General features: G+C 41.6%; 1 protein-coding gene and 1 non-coding gene across 12 annotated transcripts in view; one reads left to right on the top strand and one right to left on the bottom strand.

Annotated features, from left to right (window-relative positions):
- MTUS1 (microtubule associated scaffold protein 1) overlaps window positions 1-21,156 on the bottom strand; it is a 149,350-nt gene that overhangs the window by 24,109 nt on the left and 104,085 nt on the right. For 9 of the 11 annotated variants that reach the window (XM_010953262.3, XM_074353485.1, XM_074353490.1 and 6 more), the window contains 2 exons: window positions 9,259-9,473; window positions 1,086-1,152 (listed from right to left, as the gene is read on the bottom strand). In XM_010953262.3, the coding sequence (XP_010951564.2) occupies window positions 1,086-1,152; window positions 9,259-9,473 (282 nt within the window). Of the gene's footprint in view, window positions 1-1,085; window positions 1,153-2,162; window positions 2,309-9,258; window positions 9,474-21,156 lie in introns of those variants that run through there. The other 2 variants (XM_074353487.1, XM_045515461.2) reach the window with 2 other exon arrangements.
- Window positions 15,812-15,936, top strand: LOC123616409 (U6atac minor spliceosomal RNA). Its single transcript, XR_006724405.2, has one exon. It is a non-coding gene; the product is annotated as a U6atac minor spliceosomal RNA (small nuclear RNA).

Raw genomic sequence — 21,156 nt, 5'->3', positions numbered from 1 at the left:
CTTTGGGGTCCTGAGGTTCCATCTGTCTTAAAATTACTTTTCCATAAAGAGTCCTTCATCAGGTCGGCAGACCGTGGTGCCCCAGCCTGGGTATCACGAATCTGGAGGGGGAGCTGGGAGTTTGGCATCACCCCCATCAGGAGGTGAAAAGAGAAGACGGATCAAGAGACAAGTCCTGACTCCACATTCACTGCTATTTGACTTTGCCCTGAGGGGAAACAACTTAAAAGAGCTCAAGTTCAGCAAATTATACTGACAGTGTTTAAACTCTGGTGTTGTCCAAAGTAAAATGAGCAGTTTCTCCTAGAACTAGAGGAACACGGATCTCATCTCTGGCTGTTGCGTTTGCGTTGTTTACACACATGCCTACACTCACTTTCAGCACAGACAGAAAGCCACAGAGAGCAAGGAACTCAGCCTTCCAGTGAACTGCCCAGCACCTGGCTGCGGGCGGGCTCCCAGGCAGCACTCCCTCCAGCACGGTGGCACCTTCCTGTTGCATGAACCTAGGACTCCTTCAAGGAGAGACAAGAACCAGAACAGAGTTTGGCACCGGGTGGCGGGTGCCACAGACATCAGAAGCACGTGGCTCTCTGTGGAACTGGGTCCTCACTCCCCATCAGGCCCAGTTCTAAGATGAGCACAGAACGTGCCTTCTTCAGGCAGTTACCCCTTCCAGTTTTGTACTCACTACTCACAAACCACCCCAAGGAAGCATCAGATAATTACTGCTGTCACACAGGGCATCTTCCCACCACCCATTGATATGAAAAATGGTTCAGGAAAAAAAAAATTAACGGGAATCCACACAATTACAAAAACCATTCTGCCCCTCTCTTCAGGAAGAGAAACGTTTTGGTCATCAGAAGCTCTGCTGGGCTTACTCAGATCAGTGCCTGGAATTCTGTGAACTTGAGGGCAAGCTGTCAGGGTTCAAAAGCCACGTCCACAGTAAGTGTTTGCACAGATACTGGAGTGAGACAGCGTGCAACTCCAGCCACCATGCAGAGAGGAAAACCAAACTATCCAATTTTCCCCTCGTCCCATAAAACTTAACAAAACAAACAAACAAAAAAGACTCTTACCTAGCTCTCCCCGGAGGTTAACAAGTTCTTGAGATAGGGTTTTGTGTTGTCTCAGTGCTTCCTCCTGCTGCGGAAAACACACATCAAGTTACTCATGTTTTCAAGAGGGTCCCTTTCAGTAAAACACACGTTCGTTATCACCAGGAAAATGAGACTCAGGATCTAGAAGCCAAGATATGAATCACTTAGGCTAACAGTCTGTGTTGTTAAAAAACACAGATGTCCCCTAGTTGTTAAGGAAATTCACGTTTCAAAAATCTGTCTTTTCTCAGGTCCTTGTGAAACTTTCACTGGAGGCACTGAACAGCCCATTTAAAAATATTTACTTTGAGCCTGGCTTCAATGCCGATCCCAGAACCTTCCAGCTACTGCATACTGCATTTAAGACGTAATGCATTCTCCCCCTCCAAGGGCAATAAAGGCCTATCAGTTTAAGATAAATATTTAATGTTCTACACATATGCACTTATATGCACTTTGTCCTGTATCTGCAAATAAAAAAGTTTCCTTACGAGGCCAAGCCTTTACTTCTAAAAGAAAGATGCAAAGTCTGTCACAAAGCCACGGCGAAAAAAAAATAATCCTTTAAAGACAAAATGAAATTAATTGTCCTCAGCTCCACATTATTTTCTAAGGATGATAATATGTTGGATCAGGTATAATTCTAAGGAGGTGTTAGAGAAACGAATCAAAGAAAACCAGGCAGCTGTTTCAGAATCAAAAAAGCAACTAGCAAAAGAGAACAATTTCCAAGTTACCAGCAACTCACAGCAAGCCCACATACACACACGAAGACAAATACAGCGATTAGATACAATTTTTTAAATGCAGATTCCCTACCACCGGGTTGTAAGGAAGGAAAAGGGCAGAATTCAAAGCTCTCTGGAAATGCCCTCCCTGGGGTCACCCAAGACGGAGCTCCCGCCGCATCCTGATCCAGCGTTGCAGAGATCCTGAGGCCGGCCTTTGCAGGCAAGAGTTGCTTGTCATTCAGAGCACTTCCCCCTAACGCCAGACATCCTCCGCCTTAGTCCCTGACATTCTTCCAGAAAAGGACTATAAGCAAATACGAATTACCCTGGTTGCCGCACACGGAGAATAGAGGCACATTTTGCTGCCGGAGCAGCCCATTTTCCAGCTTCTGTCTCCAACTCCCCCCGCCCCCCGCACCGGCCGAGAAGTGCACAGGTGGCCGCGCCACCCACCAGTCCGGTCCGGCTACATTCGCAGCGCGGCCAGGAGGCGCGCCATTGGCCCCGGGCTCGCCCTCCTCCGTCCTGCAGGTTACCGTTTGCCTCCGACGTCCCTCCGCACAGGAGCTGATGCTGCAGCTTCTGCCTCTGGCACCGGCGGCCTGCGATTACTTAAAGCCACAGCCCTTCATTTATGAAAAACGAGAGCCAGGCATGCGACTGATCGATTGCCACTTACTTAAGTATCAGCTGGTACAGTGGAAGGAAAAACCGACCTCCTCAACGTGGATAATGGAGTTATTTTTAGATTTGTCAGCCTTTTTATTCCCTTCTCTAATTGAGGTCATTAGATTATCATACCTGCTAACAGAAGAGGGAAATTTGTTCTCCAAAACAAATTGAAGTGAGTTATGAATGAGGTGAAAAATGGGGAAAGTGTGGGTTGTGACTTAGAATTTAAAATGACATTGTAAAACAAATGGTGTTTCCCGGAAAACCTAATTGGAATGCTTAGAACGTGGTCCACTGGCGTTTTAAGAAGTGGTGTGACGTGCTGATTGGAAAGTTGGCGATCAGATACGTATTTTATGATTTTTACTTTTTATTTTGCAGTAACCTCTCACTAAAGAGCTAAAGGAGTTAGTGACACACTGGACTGTCATGTGGACATTTAACAGTGACTGGAATTTAAGAAACACTTTCTCAATGGGTACATTTTGGCCTTAATGGTATTCAAAATGCTTGATTCTTAAAATGCAGTGTTAAGTTGTTCTGAAATCACAAATCAGAGAGTCCAGGTTTCTAAAGTGATTAAGTAATGAGTTTTCTAATGTAGAAATTAAAGTTTGGATAAAAAGTTTACTTAAATGCAGTAGCTACTGGATAAAACCGGACGAATATCAAATAAACATACATATGCTATATACTTCCTCTTAATCTCAAATTTAAGCGTCAATTTTGTCTCCTTAATAATCTAGTTCAAGTAAGTACTGGCAAGTTTTGTCACTAAAGTAACAAGAAACCAGAAGTCAGCTTTACTAGATACCCACAGGTGGCCCTGTGACACATTCGGTGACCTTGCTTAAATTCACTCTTTTCCAATAGTAAGCAGCTAAATTGCTAATAGAAGGAAAAGTTGGCAAGAAGATAAATCGTTTTTCAAATTTCCACAAATTTGAAAAATAAGAATTAAAAAATTATGTAGGTATATAATTTCCAGGAGTAATTTTATGAAAACCTTTACATTCTATCACAAATACCTACCAGGTGATCTTCCTGCTTATTAAAGGGCCTTTCAGGACAAGCAATTTCAGTACAATCAAAACCCAAGGTTGACTGAACCTGTGCTGCGGAGCCCGGGGCAGGCAAGGCCCACTGTACTACACCATTTTATGTGAGGGACTTGTGCCTCCATGGATTTTGGTATATGTTGTGGGGGGCGGTGGTTCTGGAACCAATCCCCCACAGATCCCAAGGGACTACTGTGCCCACATGGACATTTCCCTCAGCTCTACTGCCCTCAGCCTTCCTTGATGCCCAGAAGCCATCGATATCTTCCAACCTCTGTCAATGCCAGTGACAGTAACAGGAAAACCGTGAGGTCAGTTTGTGCTCGTCTTCATCTAAATGATTATGCCAAAGTCGGTCAGCTCTCCCTTCCTCACATGTCTTGAATCCATTGCACTTTTTCTATGAGTGCTGCCTCTGCCCTGGTCCTGATACTTGCCAACCCTCCACATTATGGAAAGCCTCCCTCCACACCATCCTGCACAGGGCTGGTAGATTTTTATCCCATATTCTTGCCCTTCATCTGAGTGCAGTCTTCCACTGAGTGCATAAACAATAAACTTCCATGAATCTCAATCATCCAGCTCCTGTTTCGACTCCCAACTCCTCTTCTGTCCAAGTTGCTCGCCATGCATGTCACACTTCCCCAAGCTGGAATGCCTGGTCTTCTGTACCTGACCCATTTTACATACCTTCAGGGAACGCTAACTGTCAATCACAGATATTATCCCCTTTCCCCAGATGCCAAGGCAGGGCATTTATCCTTCTGAGTTGGTTGCCAAGTTATTACCAACCAAAGTACCATTTAACCAAGAACCATTCCAGATGCTGGGAAAAATATGGAAAAAATTTAAGACATGTTTCTTGCTTCAAGAAGCTTGGGACCTGGGTAGAATTAAAACATCCAGGCCAATAACTGAAGGCAGATTACCTCATCTGAGGGGAAGCAGTACAGGATAATGGGAAAACCAAGGGCTTTAAACACAATCCTCTGTGAAATGCTGACCACGGTCCCCATACCATGCACACACGCAGCGTTCCTTTCTACCTGACTCCTGGTAGCTTGCCCTGTAAGACATTTACCCTTTATCTGCAGACGACAAAATGCATTTTGTCACTCAGATATTGATTGCCTGTTTCTTTTTATTTAGCTGCTCCTCTATCAGTGTTTCTGTCTTAGATGATAAACTCTCTATTGTCCAGATAACAAGTTTATTTAATTCTCTTTGTTTATTTAATTCCCTTTGTGTTGTAACATGCAGAATTCCATACAATGTGAAAAAAGAGGGAGGTGGGAATCTGGATGGAAAAATGCTTTTATCCTCATGCATTAAATGTAGGAAGTGCCCCAAGGGGGGAAAAAAAAAGGATTCACCATAATTTAATTAGGAATCCCTGGGACACAGGCACTTAGTCTCTGGCTGTCGTCCCATCAGTGGGCCTGAACTGCCAGCTACCAAAGGGCGTCAGCAGCACAGGGGATTATGCAGAAGAGAGCCACGTCAGGTGGCTCAGATGTGCGCCATCTCGGACCTCCTCCCCACCACCACGCAGTGAATCACAGCCACTGTTTTGGTTGTGAGACATTTTTACTTGTAACAGACTGCTAATGTCATTCAAAATTCATCTTTGTTTAGGTGCTACTTTAGGTTAGATTCCACTTTCAAAAACAGAATTGGAGGCTCACTGAATAATTAGTCAGAGGTTTGGGGTGAGCGGTGACCTTGGTCCTGCTCACGTGTACCTAGAAATTCACCCACAGACACTTTTATGAAGAAACTGGGTATTGCCTCCATCAACACTGTCCTTCACTTGGTCTGTCTGTACAGAACACTGTACAATTATGCAAGGATAAGCCAAGAATTAGAACAAACTAAAACCAACAGTCGTGTGTCTTTTGAGAAACAGTCTGGTATTGGTTTCCAGATGCATGAGACACTCATCAGAACTTCTGCTATGTAATGAATGCCATCTGCCGCTACAGTGGGAAAGTTGTAGTTATTAAATGGACTCACAACCAAAGGATAAGTGAGAGTGGCTGGATTTCCTATAACCAACCATTTTTACCCATGATTTAATGCTCGGAAACCATTTAGAAAAAGTCAGCAACAATAAGATCTTTATGTATATATAGATCAGTCTACATCTATAATCTACATTCTACCTGTCTATGTGTCTGTCTATCACTTCTGTAATGAGTATGCAAGAACCAAAGGGTTAAGTAAAAATTTGGAGGAAAAAAAAAAAAGGCCTAACTTTCCTCCTGGTTATGTCTTTCCTTTCCAACTGTTTTATAACCGTGCCCTGCATACATGAGGCAATCAGTAAATATTTGCCAATTGGTTATAAAGAGCAAAGAACATCGACATAAAGACTTTACATGCTCGTCTTACATCTGGGACCCCATCCCCCTCACCCGTCCGTGTGTTCACTGGGATACACTCTGTCTGACTGTCACGTATAAGGCACCGCCATGGCAGCCGGGGCACCTTCCTAGGAACACACCAGACGCAGATCCTGCTCTCATGGAGCTTCCTGTCCTAAAGACTAAGAACAAGTGCGAAACGGCAATCTCCAAGGTAGAGGGTCAGAGAAATAAAAGTGCTCCTAGAACCCCGAGAGCAGACAGAACATAGAGCTAGAAGGACCAGGGAAGACTTCTTTTTAGAGCATTTGCAAGCTGAATTTTAAGAAATCCAATGGAGTCACAATTGCATGGGCCTTAGGACCTAAACTGAGTGTAAGATGAAATCCCCATGCAGTCCAAATACCCAAAAACTCATTGAGAGTTTGCCCTGCTGTGGACTGAAAAATCTTCTCTCAGTATGCCCAACTCGATGAATGTTTTTCTCTAGTGTTGGACCTAATCTTTCTCCAACTGAGCACCTGATAAAATGTTTGGCTTGTCGTTAGGGGCCAAGTTGTATGGGAGGAAAGTATCTTTAAACACTAGGACCACATGGAGCGTGGAAGGGTCATGCCACGTGAGGTCCTGAGGGCCTGGGAACACAGCTGCAGGAAGAAGTCTCCTGTCCTCCACCCCACACCCACTCCCGGGCCTTTGCTCACTGCGAGGCATGGAAGGCAAGACTGCCTCATCTATTTAATTTGCATTTTTAACTTTGATGGTTTGTATAATGGATCCATGTAAATTAAATCCAGGTAGTACTGTGATGCAACTACGAGAAAGATGTGAACATGTAGGTATTAGGGAGAGGGGTGGTAATAGTATTTGTAGCAGGAAGTTTGTAGGGGATTTTGAGTTCGTAATGTCCTAGACCTGGGTTCAAGTTCTGGTCCTCCTCTTATCAGCTGTCTGATGATAGTCAAGCCCAGTGCTATGCCTCAATTTCCTTATTTGTAAATTGTAACTTGTGTTTTTGGAGAGGATTTTATTGTAAGTAAGAACGTCTGGTACTTAGTAAATATTTCAACAAATGGTAAATCCCTCCTGCTTCTCCTCCATCTTCCTGATGACAGAGTCGGAGCATCTGGGCAGGGAGGCGACGGTTAAAAGGGGCAATTGGTGCCAAATTACAGAGAGTCTTATATTCCAAGTGACATACCAGAGTCATCCAAAACAAATATCATGTGAACCATGTATGGAATTTTAATTTCCTAGTAGCCACACTTCTTAAGTGCAAAAGATTAAACTAATTTAATAATATATTTTATTTAATCCCATATATCCAAATGGTCATTTCAACATCTAGTCAATAGGAAAATTAACAAGATAATTTTACATCCTTTTTTCCACACTGTCTTCAAAATCCACGCGTATTTTACACTAATTGCATATCTCAGTTCAGCCTGATGACACGCAAATGCTCAATAGCTTTGTAAGGCCAGTGGTTGCCAAACTGGACAGATCAGATGTGGACAATGGAGAACCACTGAAGGTTTTAATCAGTAGAGTGGATGCTTTGGAAATGTGAATCTTAGCGGGGCTTGGGATGGATTATGGGGAAGAGGATGCAAGCCTGAAGACTGGTTAAGAAGTTATCATCAGAATCTAGTAGACAGTTACCCAGGGTTTGAACATGGTTGGCATCAGTAGAAATGGAAAAGAGGGTGTGGATAAAGAGGAGAGACACTGGGATGCGGACTCACCAGACATGACTGCTTTCATGTGGGAGATCAGGGAGGGAGAAGAGGCTAGACACAGTGAAATAAATAACTGGTTTGTTACTAAATAGACAAATTAGTTGTTCCCTACACTTGATATTATGTAGTTTCCAATTTACCTTGCTTGGTCATCTTAACCAACTCTCAGATTCCTTTCTTACATATTAAAGAAAAACAAAACTACTGTATCCTACTGTCATTTAAAAACAAGGTAAATGTCTCCATCTCCCTCACAAAAGAACATATTTGGACAAAGCTGTAAAATGTTCACCATATACTGATTCAAACTGTCTGCTAGCTTGGTAGCTCGTCAAAGGCACAGACCAAGTCTCATTCACCAGACAGGCAACCATATCAGAGCAGCCTCTGGAAGAAATGAATAGGTTTCTTGGATGGAACTCAGCTACAGAACAAACACACTGAGATGTCATGTACCCTTATCTTTCAAACGGCGATTAAAAAATACCTCAAGAGTTCAAGTTGTATTCTCATCTCGGTATTTCCTCTTAAATAATTATGATTTTTATTGCTTTGCCAGTAGCACAAGTTCATAGAAACTCGGTTTTCTCAATGAATTCTAACTAGTTCCTGAATTAACATCCCTGTAGAGTATCAGGGAAGAGTAAGTAAACAGAGAAAATCTGTTTTGTGTTTGGTGGACAACAGACTACGTTAGGAACAGATGGAATCCCCAGACCTGTGCTGGCAGTTACCTCACAAGTGTTCTTTGACCCATAAATATCATCAACCTCATTTTTTTCAAAGCATTAAACTATGTGTGACATGGAAAGCTACATAAAGTTTGACCAAAAAATTAAGTGAAAATGTTGATACTGTGAAATAAAATTTTTATTTTATGCCAAGACAAAAAAAATTTAAACACGAAAAAAATTTTCTCTGCCCTCTGGCTCCACTCATCCCTCTGCTATCCATTATGTATCTGGGTGATGCACTGACCTCCCCGTGGGCAGAAATACCTACTCAACCATAAACAGCAACGTTCTTCCAGCATCGGTAAGGCAACTCCTTAAAAGATAACATTCCTTCCTGAGCCTGTAAGAGGTCATATGACCCACCGCTTCATACCTCCAGTGTAAACTGTCAATAACATGTCATCTAGCACACAGCCCTCAGTCTCAAAAACCTTATACAACTGTGCCTTGACTTCTTAATGGGTGGAACATTTTCTGCAATTTTCTGACATGCTGTTCCCAGGTTATAATCCTCAATTTGGCTCGAATAAAATTTTCCATTTCTTTCTTAGATCATGTGATTAACTTTTCGTTGACGTGTATGGAAGTTTAACAGACGATTATCTTTTCACTGTTGTTGGTCAGAGAGACTCCAGAGGGGAAAGGGGAGGCACTAAGAAACGTTTCAACCCCAAATGTCTAGAGAGTGACTCGGGTGTCAAGTGAGTTAACAAAAGCACAACTGGATGAATTATCTGTGATCTAAACAATCGTTAACTTAAAGACAGTCACAAGACAGGTGCGTAAGCACCCCCACCCCCGACCCGCCCTGCCCCACCTTAGTGAGAAGACGGTTTAGAGGGCATGTGTCCTTACCTCAGACAGCAGGTGCTGGATCACCACTGTTAACGCTTCCAACTTGGTATTACCACAGGAGAGAAGCTGCTTGAGCTGCACAATAAATCCACTTTGGTTTTCACATTTTGTTTTATACCGAGCCAACTCAAGTGTTTTTTCAGAGGACAGCACATCTGGAGACGTCTGGGTCTGGATACATAAACTCCTGGGATTCTTCTGCCTGCCCTTTTCAACTGCAAAAGGAATTAATATAGGTAGGAAAATATGTGACTTTGACTTTTATAATCACCACCATCTGGGTTCACAAACGACTAGATAAGCCACAGAAATGCACTTAAGTTATGTTTACGTAAGGAAAGCACATGGATGAGAACGGGGATTACTCAAACATCTAGATGTCTGGAATCCATAAACACAGACGATGGCCTGAGCTCTGACTTATGAAGATTTATAGGGGGCAGAGTACTGGGGGCATGCAACAGATTTACTAATTCAGAAACATGAAAATTGTGTGCAAAGTAATGTGGATCTCACAGTTGTTAACTTTCCAGGTAGACTGACACAGAAACCGGATGGTGACAGGTACCCTGACTCTATCTTCCAATCACAGAGGCTGAAAAGCCACACAAATGATTGGACTTTAAGTGCCTTTCCCTCTTCCTACACTTTTCCTACCAACTTCCCATCCTTTTCCTGCCGATGGCCTGGTCCTTACAAACATTTATACTATGGGTGAGTCATTTCCTAATCTCTAACAGATCATCACACGTACACTGAAGATCTACTCACATTTCACCCCCGATCTCTAATTTCATTGCTAAGAGCATGATACTCTTGACAATACTATTCTGTTTTCTATCAAACACAAGCTTTGTTGTTTCTTCCCCTCCTTAAAGCAACACGGCTTTAAAATTTTTTGTTGTTTTTGTTTTAAGCACATGCTGATACTCCTGATCTATCTAAGATGCCACGCTAAGTGACTATTCCCTTTCTATGTCGTTGGTGCCCTGGGAATCACTCTGCTCTATATTAAATGGGAAAATGGTTCTGTTTTGGAACCATTCCAAATGTCTCAGTCACTTTAAATATCAACAGAATTGGAAAAACAGGAAACAAGCTGCTTAGCTTCTTGAAATAAGTAGGCTAAATAAGCAAAACAAATCTCGATCTGAAGGGGGGAAAAAAACTACAAGAAACTAAAAAAAATAAATGTTTCTTTATTCTCACAGGCATTCCCCATGGCATCCACATTCTGTGGTGACAAGCAAACCAAGGACAACTTTATAAACAGTAATTATTTTCTCTAATTTTTTAGGAGGAAGAAAATAGTGATTTCTTAAAGCAAAGGAAAGAGACCTCAGCATTTGCGTTCTAAGATACAATGGCAAAATACACTCAATACAGACCTCCTGTTAAAAAAAAAGGAAAAAGGCTCTCATCTTCTATGGTAGCTCTCCATGGTTAAACAACTCATATTTGTATTCAAACTTGATAATTTTCAGTTCTAAGATGGCTTAATGAAAGGAGAAACTGTTTCACAACAATCGCCACTTCCAAAGCAGACAGAGATAGTAACCAAGTTCACAGGCATAATATTAAAGTCCTGAAAGGAGAATGGCTTTATAGTCATGTATTAATGAAAAATAATCTACCTATTTTACAATTTACCCAAATATCTGAGATTAGTATTCCTTTATGTCATTTTCTAAAATTTTAAATGTTCCCAGGAATTATATTTGTCAGAGGACATATCATAATGACACGGTGTTTTACTGTTTATAGTGTTTTCTCACTTCCCCTCTCTGCGACCCTCCCGGTCACCCTCGGTAGGGAAGGTGGGGCCCAGGGATGGGAAGAGGCTACAAAGTCTCTGGGACAGACTCAGAGTCAGAACCGAGGCTTTGTTTCCACCCATCCGGAAACTGGAGATGGGGTGGGGATGTGGTAACTAACTATAAACTTTTATGCAATACGCTTAACAAAATGTTACTTTAATTTATCTAAGCCTCTTATCTGATAACTTCATTTCAATAAACCTATATATGGATAAATACCTACATTTTATATATTTTATATAACTTGTGTGCAAACAGAAGAGCAAAAACCATCTTAACTCTTTAACTCTATCTAGAATGTACTGCAGCATAAACAGATTTAAGGTGACCTTCCTGACTGATACCACTGTTACATGTCCTACCAATACTTACTGAAATCTGTATTCATTTATTCTTCGTTTCTCTGAGTTTACCATGTCTTTAATTCTTATCAACATTTCATTCTCTTTCTAGAATTTCTATGCAAATCAATTGGATTATTTAGCCCAGTATCAGTTTTTAAACTGTAAGGTTCTAATTATTTACAAAATCTGAGAGACGAATCTTCTATACGAACATTTTTGGAGAAACCATCCTTTAAGATTCTTGCCTACTTAGCCTCTCAGATGAAATTTAGTATTAACTAGTCACATTCTGTAAGTTATTTCTAAGGCAATAAATTAAACATAAATTAACTTAGTAAACACTGTTTTTTACACTCAGGTTCAGAATATAGGTACTTTTCCTGTAACACCAAAAATTTTTCATCAAATTATCTCTGATGCCAAAGTTAGGCAGTAACTAAGTATGTTTGGCTCCTCTGTAAACTAAATTTTTTCACTGTATTACCAAGACTTTTTGAACTTACAAGGCTATAGGAAAGTATCTGGTTAGTAATACTGTTTGGCTAAATTCCTTGATTACATGTATCTAATACACCCTCCTTTATATTTTATTTATCCATTTTTCTTATTGAATGGTTAATTCCATCTCTAACATTATCTTAAAGATAGGGAGATAGCCTTTTTTTTTTTTCTTGGTTTAAGGAGATTAACTCTAGTGTTTCTCAATTGGCAGAAAGTAGATTTTAAAATAACATATTTACATAACGCTAAGAATCTTTCAAAACTTTTTTTTTAAGTGTTTAAAAATTAAGAGTTGAATTAGGGTTGCAGCTAAGTGTTGGGGTGTCACCTCCGTCTAACTGGAGAAGTCAGGGAGGGAAAGCTACTGCTTCAGTAAAACCCAGACTGTCCGTGCGCCGCTGCCTCTCCTCTCAAGCTTTCTTCATGGCTGGAGAACTGGAATTTCAGGAGTGGGGCCCCCCACACATCAGTATGGGTTCCTGTGCGTCCAGCTATGAAAAGCCCAGACACCACACCCAGAACTCAAACACCGCTTGGCCTCAGGATGTAACAGAAGCCATCAGATCTGTACGTCAGGGTGCAGTTTTCAGTGCTACAGGTGGAGACTGTCCTCCAAACATTTAAAACAATTCTGATGATGCCTGTCTGCACAGTGTCATAGACTCAAATTGCTCTTTAAGAACATAATACTTGGTGATACGCCTTCTCTAGCACACCCTAGCACACACTGTTGAATTCATAGCTGGTAAGCAAAAATGTATTCTATTATGAATCCCACACGGGAATGAAATGACCCCTATAGAAGGGGTTCCGTTGCAAACTTGTCTGCAAAGAAAAGATTAAAAAAAAAAAAAATCCCAACTGTCCGTAAGTGGAGATCTGGTTAAATAAGTGTACACAGTGGGGTATCACGCTGAACATGGAGGCAGGAAGCTCTCTGCAGTGAACGGAGAAAGCACAGGGAAGGGCCATGTGGATGGCGTGTCCACTGTATATTAGAGCTTTCTTCTGCTTATAAATTCGTAACAAAATTATCACATAATACGTATGGAAGTACTAACAATGTTTACCTTTTCAGAGAAGAGAACAAAAACCAGACAGATGTAAGGTGTTCTAATGCATTTTTAAATACTTTTTAACCACAGGGTAAATACATTACCTATTCAAAATTAAAATATAACATTTTTGCAATGTGGTTAAAGTGAATTCTGAGCACTTCAATCTTTGACACTTAGCCATCAAGCAAACATAGTCAATCCATGTTTCTTCCATGGGAAATCAAGACAGAAATCTAAGTAACACAGCTTCTGTTGTAAATACTCAAAACAGACTCATACTTAAGGAGAAAAGAAAACATTGACATTATTTCTCTAAGAGTACATGTCTTAAATTTTAACCTAAGAGCAAATAAGCCAACAGACTGCCCTTTACCTAAAGCTAGAAGAGCAAGCTGTGACCTCAATCTTCCGCTCCATATACTGTGCTCCCCGAGGACAAACTGTACCACGTGGAGGCTGATGACCCAGTTTGAGCATCCCTTCCTTTCTCCTCACTCCCAGCTCAACAGATCAGAGATGATGTAAAAAATCTCCAATGATGTTCAGAGCCCTAATGCTCACAAATAAACTACTTCACAATGCAAAAAAAAAAAGTTTCCCTTAAATCCTACAGGATTCATTATTTATAGGAAATTAGCTTCGTACAAACCCAGCTTTCCCTTATGTTCCTTTTATTAACATGTTACCATTCTGATAATGCAGCTTTATTTAAAAGTGTCAAATACTCTGTTCCATTAACAGGACGTCTGATTTCCAAGAATCAATTTACTCACTAAACTTAAAATTAAATGTTAACTTGTACATAGGTTCCGATGCATGTGGACAAGATAATTGCCACTGTCAGGTCTGATCTGACCCTCCTGGGATTCATTCCAATGACACTGGAACCTCCATCAGGAAAACAGAAGCCCTGAATCCATGACATCTGCTCACTTGAAAAACAGCTGGGTAACCCTGTTGGCCATCTTTGCTGTTTCTACTCAGAAACCTCAATTTAATAACATTTAAAACTAGCCTAATAAACTTATTTGTCATCTTAAAGAAAGTAGTTGGGGAAAGACTAGGCCCGTGTTTCAGGCTCAAGTCATGCAGGCACACAGACCCCCAGCTCAAGGCTAAACAGTTTTTGAAAGAGACACTTAACCATTCAGACAGGGACTCACCTATCAGCCGCTGAGGACACACCCATCCCAAGGCAAAACAAACCACTTACTGAATCTGTTCGAATATTATAATCAAGGAAGAGACAAGACCTAGAGAGTTTGCCTTGACTTAATGAAACACATGACTAGACATAGTATTCAGTAACTAACGTTTGTCTAGCTTTTTGTATACCTATTGGCCTATTCATTCACTCACCAAATACTTATCAAAACCTACCACGTGGCTTTGCTGTGGGGCTGGCGGACCTGCCTGGTATGTTGAGGGCGGCAGAAGCAGGTAGAAGAGGGGAGTGCTCTACAGGGAGGCGTGAAGACACCGGGGATGTCCGGGGAACCAGGTTTCTATGGTGTCAATCTCTTCCTGCTCACTCTCACACAGCCATGTATCTGTAAAGATGACCGACACTGGCTGCTATGTGCTTTCCACTACATATGGCATTGAAAATTAATGCTCAACAAATGGGTTAACTAAACGTAGATAATGAACTCACAGGCTCTATTAGCGGCCTGGACAAGAAAACTGATTTCTGTCTTTCTGCCTTAGCCTGAAGCTACACACCCAAAACCCTTCCTAGGGACACCTATCTCTATACAGGTCCCTTCAGTCGGTGTTTCCTCAGCATTTGATGATGGGTGTTTACCGTGAGATATTCTGTGAAAGCAAAGCCTTATGTGAACTACCAGGAAATAAGTGTTCTGATGGGAGGGGCTGTCAAGTTATGAAACGATCACCCAAATAACCACTGGTCATTCAGTCAGTGTTGCTGGATGTGCTTCTAACCAACTTGTCCTTAAGGAGCGTTGACGCAGCAGAGACAGAAATTGGCCATCACCAATGGCAATATGATCTGATAATCAGGTAACAGAATTCTGTGCATGGTGTGGTGAGAGGAAAGGTGGAGACACACAGAGATCTGGGGTCACCAAGAAAGGGTCCTAGAGGTCGAGTCTGGATGAACATTTGCACACTTGGCAGGTAAATGAGCAGCAAAGGGCAGAAAACACAAAGGCATCAGGGTCTGGGAGGCCCTGGAGGTACCCCATGCTGAAGCAAAGCACTGTTCAAAGTCAAGCAAGATGAAGCAGCTAGAAACACAAATGGGGGCAAGACACGTGTGCCACACAAGGCTTTCTCTCCAGGGGCACAGAGGATGCTGAGCGGGGCCTGGAAGCCCCAGGAAAGGAGATCTGGGGGCCAAGCAGGGTGGTGCGGAAGGCTGGGGAGGGGAGCTCAGGGGTCAGCAGCAGTGAGAACCGGCAGCAAGGGATGAAAGTGTTTATGAGGCAGATCAGGAAGAGACCGGGAGACCAGATGATCAGGAGGATCCGGGTAAGTCACGGTTTCCAGTAACAGAGAAGAGCAGGTCAGCGTGTGACCTGGGCGCGAGGACTGTGCAGCGCGGGACTGGGAGGCAGGTGTCCTAGCCTCGGCTCCTTCCTCTCCACAAGGAGTCTATTCTAACCTCGCCGGCTCCATCCCGTGGTCCACATGTAATGGTCGGCCGGGTCACTTTCCCAGGAGCCAGTCAGCTCTATATCTACTTCCCGTCGTCCTGAATGCTGCCCCTGACGCAAGCCTGTTAACACACACTTTTCCGGCTTAATCAACTGAACAGAAAACCCTTGGAAGTCTGGACAATCTTACCAAGTTTTTTAAAAATTATTATTCAGTGTGGTACGAAAGGAGAGAAAGTTAGCAGTCCTCTAGACAAGGATGGAAGAGGCCCTCGGGTCGGACAACATACGTATGGTTAAGGCGCTGACACTTCTTTTGTGGCATCTCCCCATCATTTGCATCTATGTGCATGTGTGTATGTGCATGTGGGTATATAAACTTGCGTCATCAAGTATTAGTCTCAATCTATATACACCTTTCCAGTGTTCCTCTCATTACGTGTTTGCTCTAGAAGAGTTAATAGAAATCATCACTTAGAAACCACATATAATATTTCTCTACTTCTAGTGGGTGTGACATTTACTTACTATGGAAAATTTCAAGCTCAGCAAAGCACAGTGTTTTGACTTTTAAAGTTACCCAAGCTAATTCTTTTGGAGGTGGGAGCTGGTGGGTAGTGCCTTAAGACACCAATTAAATTTTTACATTTCTGTATTGTTAGAATTTGCTGCAATAGCTTGTATTCTACGTAAAATGGTCTTACTTTTTTAATTTCAGAAGTCAATTACAGAATAGAAGGCATATTCATATTAAACACTCCTACTTCAGGATAATTATTGCTTAGACAATTTTTCCTGAAAAACAATCCAATCTTGACCTGAAATATTTTCCATGTGGTTGGCGGGATGAAAAGCAGATTTCTCACGTACTTAAAATGGACTTTAGAGAAAAGTTAACAGAAATTCATTACATTCAGAAATAATTTTAAGGAGGTATCACTTCCTTCAGTTTGATGGTTTTCTAAATAACCTAAAACTCCACCTTAATATGTTAAGTTTATGTATTTGTTTCAGGACTGAAAGAGCATATTATAAAAATGGAACACAACAAAAATTTGCAAGTAATACAATCTTAGGGCTCTAACATTGGAAATTCTGAAGGTGCCCGGGGGTACAGCTCAGTGGTAGGGCGCATGTTTAGCATGCATGAAGTCCCGAGTTCAATCCCCAGTACTTCTACTTAAAAAAAAAAAAATTATGAAGATGCCAAATGAAAATACTTCTATTTTAATCATCTAACAAGCAAAAATTTCATTAAAACATGAATTTAAGTAGAGAAAAAAATCCGAAATTTTGCATCAATTTAAAATAGGAAACAAGTATCTTCTGTTATACTTGTTGACACTGTGTAAGAAAAAATTGGATACGTCTTTTCTCAGAGCACAAGGAAAGGGATAAAATATATACGGACCAAGTTCCCCCTAATGTGACTGAGGTGCTGTTTCACCAGACAGCAGCCCAGGATGGGCTTTTTTCCCTTTGTTATTGAGCAAGTTACCTAAAATACTTAGTACTAGCCTTCATGTGGACTTTCGTTTTTTTGTTAGTTTGTTTTTGCTTTTATCATGGAGATCATTCTGGCTTAACCAATTTAACAGGTACCTAAAAAGATGCTTGGCATGACAAAGCCTGCTTATACCAAGCAGTGTTTTTGATTCCAGTGATGACGTACACCAAGGTGTCCCTTTCAGTCTGTCGCAGAGAAGAACACAGCACCAAGAGCAACATTCTGTCCCCACTAGAACCGATTCCAAAACAAGAACAGAAGTCTACCAGCCCTTCTCCCTGCCGTACCTACTTCAAGCACATTTATTCTTCCAGAATTTTAAAGGCTGTGTCTTCTGTGACTTTTCCACCCTGAACAAGCCAGCTCAGATGATGCCACCACAGTGCCAGTGAGGCAGGCCCTGTGGGTCAGGGCGCCACAGACACCAGCAGTGTCCCTACACTCCACGGCCACGCTGCAGTCACAGGCTCTTTGCCAAACAGGGCCCCCGGCAAAGCGGCAGGGCTGAATCAACGCACATGCAGACACAAGATCCGAGTGAAGGGAGGAGTCCCCAAAGTGTGCCAAAGTGGGTCAAAAATCTCCTTACTGTATTAGAGATAATAGACTATCTTACAATAGAAACAAAAACTAGAACGGCCGATGAAAACATTCAACATTAGGAACTTCTATGACACAAATAATCAACAAAAAGAGAATGTCATTCTCAAAATACCAACCAGATAAGAAAAAGCCATTCATTGGAGAGAAAGATGCCTAAAACTTAGGTCACCAGCGAATAGCAGGAAAAAGCCCAGCCTCTCACCCAAAAGAAAGCTCTGTTTGTCTTAATTTCCCCCAGAGCTATGTAATTGATGCTTTTTAGAAACAGGACCCTCATGAGCTAAAATAACTTGAAGTATCGTCTAAGCCAAATACAGAAAAATGATGTTCAATTTTGGATACACTTAAAATGTTGTCTTTTTACCTTAAAAAAAAACCCAGTAATATGCATATACTATTAGTAGAACATTATCTTTAGTTCTAAAATATGTGTTAGAGCTACCAAAAATATCATAATCTACATTATTCCATTTATAGGGTGAGTCTCTACTATTCAAAACTCAAAACAGCCAGAATATTTCAATGGTTCTAATTAAGTAAGCATTTACTATGTATCACTTGCTATATTCCTCCCGTTTCTCCTGATGAAAAACACTGCTTTAGTTCCCATCCCAAATCCAAATCCAAACCATAAAGTGTGGTTTATTTTCCATGTCTGTGTGAAAACAGCTACTACATAAAAACAGTTTGGCACAGTAAAACTTCAGCTATCTGAAACTCGTGAGATTAAGATACACCAGCTTTCTCTTTCAACAACTAACTTTTAAAAACTTACAGAAATATTATCTAAGTGAAAATTCATTTCGCACGTCACTGCTTTCTTAAACGGACTGCTACAGCTACGAAAGGGTACTTTTTAATGTCACAGCACAGCTGGAGCTGTAGGACTGCCACAGCTACAGGGGCTGATTAACAGTCTATGAGAGCACGCTGTTAGCATAATGCCGTTCACAACGTCAGCTCTTAGTAAACGCCTAGCCACGTGGCAAGTGTGCTTTCAAGGAAGCTGAAAAGACGCATGTGGATTCACAGTGAGATAACAAAGGGGTAGTGGAAGGGTACATCTCTCATCTGTTATCCTTCAACTTGGCTCTTCTGACGGCTTCTGCATTCTGCAAATGATCAAGTATTTTAACTTTTTACAAAGAATCCTAATTAGTAACACACAGTACTTTAATGGAAGCTTTCTAAAATGCTTTCACTGGCTTCTATGTTTTATAATGTGACAGAAACACAAGAGAAATTATAACTTGTTAAGCATCACCTTAATGCATGAATAGGATCCCTACCATAAATGCACTATTAGTAAAATATTTATCTTTTGTTAACACATTTTAAAGATATAAAAACCACATTTAAAGTTGAGAACAGTCTTTTTCAGTGTATTATTGTACAACTGAAAATTAATTCATTTAGGAGATCAAAATCAAATATTAACTTATACGTCCAAACAGAATGACTTGAAAGTGTTTAACTGAAATATTTACAAAATAGATAACCACTACCCAAAAAAGTTCATATCATTAAAGAGAAAAAATGAGGTCTGTTTTCAAGATTCAACTTGTTAAGTGATATACTTCCCTCATCTGTAAGTGGCCAGTAACAACTTTTGTTGAGAAATAACTGTTGTGCCTCCTATGTGGCAGACGCTATAAAAGGACTCTAATCTGTCTTGTACCTGCATGCACTACCGAGACCGGAGAAGTCAAACACTCAATTTCCCAGCTTCCCCTGCAGGTAGAAAGAGCCATGTGACTGGAATCTAGCCAATGAGATGTAAGCATTAGTGATGTGGCACCACCCCTTCCCTGGGTCTTGGTTTTTCCTGCCTGCAGCAGCCATTGTGAGATCATGAGGCAACACTCATGAGGAAATGGCTAAGAAAACAGCACAAGTGTTTATCCTGACATTGCTGGGCCACTGAACAACATCAGAGCTGCTCCTTTTTCAGGTGAGGCAAACAAGCTCCTTCTTAGTTACGCTGTCTTAACAAACTGCAGCTAAAAGCAAGTTCTACTTTACAGTGTCGAAAATGAATACCAAACTTAGGAACATAATTTGATGACTTCCGTTCTAATTAAACACACTTATTCACATTCTGCCTCACTATTACGAAGTATCTAGTCAAAATGGTTCTCTTTAGTGTGGCTTGAAGTAAATGAAAATATTGTGTTCTATTAATACTTCTCCTGCCTTTTCTCAAAATACGTGGACATACACCCCCTCCTCTTTGCTGTAGTAACTGCTTTTCTTCTTCCTAGCCCAGCAAAAAGAACTCTCTTAGTACAGTGAGCTGCCTTCACTGGAATCAATAAGAATATTAACTCTGAGGTTCAAAATGGCACTTTCCATAATAATAATTACAAGTATCTCATCTCCAGCTTCATAGAAAACCCGAGTTCTAATAAAACTGGTGGCAAGGAAAATTTCTACATGGAGGATTCTTTCCCCTCCACTGACACATAAAGTGGAAACTAACACATTGAGGCAAAATTCTGTACTGGACTGAACTGAATGCTTCGGCAAGAGAGACCACTGCCAGCACTTTGGCAAGTCGGCGAAATCACTCCCAGACTTCTTGGAAGATGTTAGCACTTCCCTAATGCTGAGATCTTCACCCTTGCCTGACGCTCTGGAACATCACCCAAACCCTGACAAATTCACTCTCTTTCCTTGCCCCTACTTGCAGAGGAAATGGCATCCTGGGTGGGACAAGACACTTTGTCAGTGGGTGCCACGCAGTCACAGGGCACTACTGTGCCCGGTCCCCATGCAGGGTGCAGAGAAAGGGCCCGTCTGTCTGGCTCCCTGGAACCACTACCCCACTGCAGGCACCTCTCTGTCCGCATTCTACACTCAGACATATGAAAATTCTTCCGCTTCCTTGAAGGAACCAAACTCTCCCTCACCTCCAGGCTTTCACACGCTGATTTCTCTGCCTGGGACACTTTTTGTTTCTTGGCTAATTCCTCATATCCCGGGGTCCCAGCTTAAATGGTACTTGTTCTGGAAGACCTGGATAAAGTTAGCCTCAGCCACCAGGAGCTGCCTGGGCACCTGGTCCCTGTCCTTCCACAACTGCAGGATGTTCTGGGTCTGTCTCCCTGTTAAACTGTGGGCTGTGTGAAGGCGGGGGTCACGTGGGACTTAGTCCTGGCTGAATTTTCAGCACCTAGCATTGGACCTGCCACACAGTCCACGTCTAATGCATATTTATTTATTAAATGAATGAATGAATCCTGCAATGTGAAAGATAGTTTGGAAGCAGGGGAAAGGTTGGTGGCAAAGACCAAAAATATTAAATCCTTCAAAGAACCCCAGAGTATTAGATTGGGTGACACAGCACTGTCAGTATTTGACCATTTTTTTTTACTTCTAAGAAGAGCAATTTCAAATGCTTCAACTTGCTAATAAAGCCTGAATGAGAGTAGACAGAGGGTAGAAACAAAC

The sequence above is a fragment of the Camelus bactrianus genome, chromosome 26, assembly GCF_048773025.1.
Source record: "Camelus bactrianus isolate YW-2024 breed Bactrian camel chromosome 26, ASM4877302v1, whole genome shotgun sequence".
Classification (NCBI taxonomy): Eukaryota; Metazoa; Chordata; class Mammalia; order Artiodactyla; family Camelidae; genus Camelus; species Camelus bactrianus.
Note: the sequence above shows the minus strand (reverse complement) of the source record. Positions and strands in the feature narration are given on the sequence as shown.